A 6,862-nucleotide genomic window follows, 5' to 3' on the forward strand; every position below is an offset into this window, starting at 1 on the left:
AGATTTTTTTGCACCCTCAGATTCCAGATTTTCAAATAGTCTCAGTCAAATATTGTCATATCCTAAACCATACATCAATGGAAAGCTTATATATTCAGCTAAAAAAATTACGCTTATGACTGGTTTTGTGGTCCAGGGTCACAAATGCTTATGTTTTTCATAATAGCCTATTGTAAACATAAATCATATTGAATTATATAGACTAATATGTGGGCCTATATAACCAAAATCCTATGGAATATAGGCTATAGAAGACTGGGCTTCTACTAACACTTGACATACTTTGTAAAGTATAACAATAAACTGGAACATTGTGTCTAAATCAGGAATCACTGCAATTACTGACAGAAAAATGTGAAAGGAAATGCCAGAACAGATTGTTTTGGTTTCATATCCCCAAGGCATCATCTGAGGTTTCCTAGAACTACTGAAAACTTCCCTAAGTTTTTTTTGTCCAAATGGTAAAATGAGCACCATGGTTTCAAATTCAAAATTCAGGTCACATTTATATTTCTCACGTCACATCCATATACACGTTTTTTTTAAATTTCTTGTTAATAACTCATATGATTAAATTCTTCAACATAGGTGAACGTTGTTGTTGCATGAACAGTGATAGTAACGTCGCCTACTTTTTCTTGCTCTATTATCACATCCTGTGGCCAAAAGTACATCTGCAATGGTCTCCCCAAGGAGTTGTCCAAAAAAGAATTCCAGGACAAAGTATGTGAACCCGGGTGTTTCAGTATGGTTCACACAGGCATGCTAAGAATATTGCTGAATTAAAAATCTTGTGAAGAGAAATGATGCAGAATACCTTCTGATTGTTGTGCATTTACCTCCTGACTGACAGCAAATATTTGCAGATAACTGCTGCAGTCGCGTTATAAATGTTTTTACCATTAAAATAAAAATAAATCAAATAAAGCTATGAAAATGAAAGCTATGAATACTTTGTTTGCTATTTGTTTAAAGACATAGTTTACACAAAAATGTTTGTTTCCTCATCAGAATAGATTTGGAGATATAATTTAGAATCACTTGCTCACCAGAGGATCCTCTGCGGTGAATGGGTGCCGTCAGAATGAGAGTCTAAACAGCTGATAAAAACCACAATAATCCATTAGTAATAAGTCAATCTCTGTTGTCCTCACATCAAAATCCAACAAGACAATCCAGACAAGATGACTTTTCACTGAAGAAAGCAAAATTATGGATATAAGATTTGTATTTTAGCCAGAAGCCATTTTTAAATTGAAAACGGCTTTTCGCTTTTCACAATGCCATAATGACTGGAGTGGTGTGGATTGTGGATTATCAATGTTTTTATTAGCTGTTTGGACTTTCATTCTGACGGCACCCATTCACATCCATTCATCTTAGGTAAGCAACTAACATAATGATACATTTCTCCAAATCTGATGAAGAAACAAACTCATCAACATTTTATATGATCTAAACGTGAGCAAATTGTCAACAATTTTTCTTGCAAACTATTCCTTTAAGCAGCTATGTTCTGAATTGTCTATTTTATATATTGTGTTTGTGCTATTTTGCATATTGTCCATTTTGTAAATTTGCACATTATTTTAATTTTTTATTAGCTGTGTCCTGTTGCTGTCATTCTGTCACACTGTGGAGCTACTGTCACTAAAACAAATTCCTTGTATGTGCAAACATACCTAGCAATAAAGCTAATTCTGATTCTGATTATAAGCAACAATAAATTGTTTGATTTTTGCAGTCCTTTTCATCGAGCAGTCGGCTGGCACACACATCTCTCTGCTCTGATATCCTTTAGCTCTTTTATAATAATGTCCGCTGTGTCGCTGCTGTACATCACGATGAGAGATGAAAGGCCTTGTGGAGTGCAGTTTGATCTAGAAAATATATGAAAACAGTTTCAAGGTCAACATCTGTCACAACTGTGTATACTCACAATCGTCAATCATAAGTGTAAAAAGCTGCAGAGAAGACTGAATGAACGCACCTTTGTAAATCATTTTCTCCGTGGTGTTTTCGATGTCTCTGAACAGACATGGATGACGCAGATATTTCTTTCAAACAGATACCTCTAAAAAGGCAAAAATGGAAGGACATAATTATTTTGTTCTATTACATACAATGAATACATAATGCAATATTTTTTGCAATATCAGGGCTGTTAACAATTGACGAGTGTTGAGGAAGAGAAGCTACTTTGAAAGTGTTGGCTGAAGTAGTTAAAATATTGTCAAATCAATGTTTTTAAACTTTAACAGGTAAATTTATATGTAAAACAAGAAAGACACCCTTACAGCACATAAGTGAATGGACAAAATAACAGGCCTAAAGGGCCTAAAATCATTTTTAAATGAACCGACAGCATGATTCATTAGAATGAATCAGACTTTCCAAGGAAAGCACCATTTGTGATGAACCGACTCACTGGAAAGATTCAGACTTTTAGAATCATTTAGAATCATGTGATTCACCAGAAAGAATCGGACTTTCCCACGGATTATTTAGGTTATTCCCTCACCTACTATCACATTAAAACAAGTTGCGTTTGACCAAACTGCTACTCGATGTAAAAAGTAGCTTGTCAAAGCTTTAAATTCTATCAAGCTGCTGAATATAGTGCTATAGCGTTGCTAATTTTCGTTACTCACTGCCATAGACATTTAATTGCACTTAATCACTTAACTGTGTTATGCTATTTAAAACAAAATGAAACTGTATTATAGTTTAAATTTATAGTAAGCGCAATTAGTTGATCTCAAAGCTTTTTTGACCCACTTAATCCATCTTAAGCTATTTATTAGGCTACTTCTGTTGTATTTTGAAATATGGTTAAAGTGGTGAATATGCTGACAAGCATAAAGTAAATTCAAATATACTTAAAATATAAATCATTAAATCATTAAAATATAAGTCATTTCCACTGAAACTTGTATGTCATGTTATGTATTTAAATATATTTCTAATTACACATTTGTAATGATGAAGAAGCAGTTTAATACATATTAACTCAAAGCAATATTGACTAAAACACTGCCGTTAAAATGAGAATCAAGTATTTCTCCTGTGCTTTAGTGTGTAAGTCAACACATCAAAATATTATAACTTTATGATCTAAAATGTAATTTAAAGTAAAACTTTTAATTTTACATTCTTACAAAGTGCACTTTTTAAAAGTCTACTTAAGTGTGTTAAAAAAATAAAATTTTCGTAACAATTTCTCTCTTTAAGAACACTTAGGCTAAGTGGCCATTTATTTAATTAATATGATATTATCTGCAAGTACAGTGTTTTAAAAGATACTTTAAGGATTTGAAGTAGGCCCTAAACTACAAGTGCACATTGAATAAAATTAAGCGCACTTGTTTTTCACAAAGGAAATCACACAGTATCATTATTAAATTAGTACTGTAATAAGTATGTGTCATTGGCACATTCTTAGCCCTTTAAATATCACTCTCATTTTTGAACATAGGTGTGAAAGTGCACTATCCAAACTTAAATTGTTATCATTTATAAACTAAAACATTTTATAATATGATTTTGATGTACCATTTCCATGGTAATGCAATGTCCGATTTTAAAATCACAGGATGAATTTTGAGATGTTAAGTTTTCAATTGATGTATAATTTATGATTATTTCTAAAACGTAATAACGAAGAAAGACTTTTTGTGACAAAGGTCACAACTCCTGTTATGATGTATATGTTTTGAGGTGCACTCTTGTCAAAAAATATTCTATTACTGTTCCTACATAATTTATAACAAAAAACAGTGGTAAAATATCTATTTAGGAGTCTTAGAGATTTCCAACGATATATAGTTTGTCATGATTAGATTTATTTGTAATAAAGTGAGTAAACTTATGCGTCCCTCTGAGGGGACAGGTGATAGTTAAGTGGTCAAACTTATGCATATTGTCAAGTCCCCTGACTCATCTTTTTGGCATATTACACACACTGTAAAAAATTATTTAACGGTAAAAGACTGTAAAAATGCTACAATAAAACCCGGTGAAATGGTTAACAGTAAGTTCTCCTACTGTATTCGGTGAAAAACTGTATTGGACATTACATGTAATTTTACAGTAATATACCGTTTTTGGAAGCAGAAAAAGAATGTATAATTTACAGTGAATAACCATAAATTGACATTCCCATAATTCCCTGCGTTACATTTCAAATTTGATGTTTTTTTTGTTGCAATAATTATGTTTCTTCTTAGTTTTTTCTTATTAGTTGTGTACATTAGGGTTGTATGTTACATCTAATGTTGTTAAATTAATGTTCGTTGCATTTCTCAGTTTCATGTGTGTTACCATGATGGTGATTAGTGTTTGTGTGAATGACACTGTGCACCTTATATATATCTTAATATTTAAAAGCTGCTTGTGATGGGCTTTGGTTCATCGTGTGATTTTCTCATCACCACCTGCTTTTGGTGGTCATCAGTGTATTACAAAGGTAAAAAACAGATTTCAGTACTTTAGTAGGTTGGTATATTAACATTATATCAGTTAATATAATTATGATATTTAAATGTAAATTTAAGTTAAATCCGTAAAACCTAAAATGTTGCTACCGTATTTTTACGGTAAAATTCTGGCAAACACAGCTGCCGTTTTTTTACAGTACATTTTACAGAATTTATTTTACAGTGCACAGATAGGATCATACCTACAAATACTTATGTTGAAATTGGACGGCTGTAGTATCCATTGACTCAGCTTGCTCGTATGAAGGTTGACATGATGTGTGTACAGCTTGCATGCAGCTACATGTCTTCCGTGCCTCAGCTGTATTCTCTGTCGGTCATATTCAGAGCTGGCCATGCAGCTCGGCCTGTGCCTGTGCTCTGAACTCACTCCTGACGCCCTCTGCTGGTGCTCCATTGATGTGCTCCTGTAGACCACTAAGAGCGGTTGGCTGAGAGAGCTGCCATTCAAGCAGTAGAGGCTCTGTGTCAGGGCTTCATGGAGAACCAAGCTGCCGCTCTCATCCCCAAAGCGCAGCTGGAAGCCCAAGATGTCTGAGTGACGCGGTGGCTGGGTTATTGCAGCTGTCACATCAAAGACGTCATATCCTGATGGAGGCAGCCGGTCCAGACTCAACAAGTGCTCTGCAAGAGGGCCGCTAATGCTCAGGTTATCTGGTCCCGGTGAAAGACTGTGTACTGTGACCGTTACGCTAAGCGGCTTGTGATGAAGAGTCTTCCTCAGCAGGACCAGCTCTGCAACCCTCATGAAGGGACTCAGCTGGGACATGTTGAACCAGATCCAACCCAGAGTGCCATACTTTGAGTCTTATTTAGAAAATAACATCTTTTAAGAAGCTTTCAGTTGAAACCTTTTTATAGATTGTATTTATATAACTTTGTAGGCTGTCAAAACGTTTTATGCATCAACATCTATTCAGAGAAATGTAGTATTAAAACTCATTTCAGTGTATATATAGTGGGACCCAAGGCCAAATTGAAAATCTGGGATTTAAAAAAAAAAATCTGGATACACAATAAATAAATAGAATACAGATAATAAAAATTATTAATTAAAAAAATATATATATTTTTTACTTCACAGCATATAATTAAGAATAAATATTTAACTAATCAAATAATGTATCCTTTGAAGCAAAATAAACTAAATCATTAAATAAAATGCTTGCACTTTTTATATACATTTCTTAATTTTATTTTTATTTATGTCTATAATATAAATTATATAGACATTACAAAAGTTAATTGAAAAATGACAGAAGCACAAAACAAAATTACTAAAACTAACTAAAATTAAAATTAAAATTAAAATAAATATAAAATGGTAGAAAAAAAAACATTCCAAAAATTAATAAAAATTATAATAGTATCTCAATAATACTAAAATAACGCTGGACAAAGTAAATAGTAAGACATTTTAAAATTCAACTTTTTAAATTCAAAATATTAAAATAAAACTATAAAAGTATCTCAAGAATACTAAAATAAGACTGGGAAAAACTTTATGACAATAATATAATTTGTAAGGAAAGTTGATATTAAATTAACAGTAACAATTAACACATTTTCAATGGTGAGACTTTTTGACCCCAATTTATTATTCATATTTTTAAGATAGATTTTAAGATTTTTTAAGATAAAAGTAAATCTCAAATGAAGGAAAAAATGATTTGCAATGAAAAATAGTATTTTTCTTTTATTTTAAGATTTATTTTAGTTAATTTGAAATAAAAAAATGTCTTTACCTTCGATGCTCCGGAAGCTCTGCACAAGGGTCCCATCAGCACCACTCAGGTCTCTTGCCTGTGCGTCCAGTGACTGGTAAACGTGCTTCATGTAGGGGTGTGGCTTTGCCTGCTGAGGCGCTGACAGTTTCTTTATATGCAACATCTCCAAAATAGCTTTGCTCAGGTCTCTATCCTCCAGTTCCTCCCCCTGATCTTCCATTAACAGCAAACCGTGAGTCCCTCCTAGGCCTAGAAGACCAATTAGGAAGCATAACAATGATGCTGAAAACCTCATTCTGCAAAAATGAAAGAATAGACAGATTTGGTGAAGAAAGCTGAGCCCTGACTCTCCTGCAACAGCTCGGTCAGGAAACAGTGAGCATAGCAGAACCTCGTTCACTCATTAGTGGGTGGGCAGGATTCACAGCCCATGCAACCGACAGCCAAACTCTGAGAAAAGCAATTACCGCTTTCCCACAGAAAACGCTGGAATGTCACACTCCATTTGACAGGCATTGTGCTCTTAGTTTTCGTGCCGCAAAGTGAACAGGCTTGTTTTGGTTTGAGACTTGAGTACCTTTCTCTTACTTGCATCAAGGGCTCTTTTCAACCTGTAGCTCTTTCTCAGTGTAAGCGGAT

General features: G+C 33.6%; 1 protein-coding gene across 1 annotated transcript; it reads right to left on the reverse strand.

Annotated features, from left to right (window-relative positions):
* Positions 1–1,750: 1,750 nt before the first annotated feature.
* LOC306881642 (bone morphogenetic protein 7-like) lies at positions 1,751–6,518 on the reverse strand (the record flags this gene model as incomplete). Its single annotated transcript, XM_079435822.1, has 4 exons — positions 1,751–1,880; positions 1,991–2,074; positions 4,679–5,303; positions 6,242–6,518. The coding sequence occupies 4 exons, from the start codon at positions 6,516–6,518 to the stop codon at positions 1,751–1,753; spliced, it is 1,116 nt and encodes a 371-aa protein (XP_079291948.1).
* Between the last annotated feature and the right edge of the window lie 344 nt (positions 6,519–6,862).

Source organism: Barbus barbus (assembly GCF_936440315.1).
Source record: "Barbus barbus genome assembly, chromosome: 2".
In the NCBI taxonomy this organism is placed as follows: Eukaryota; Metazoa; Chordata; class Actinopteri; order Cypriniformes; family Cyprinidae; genus Barbus; species Barbus barbus.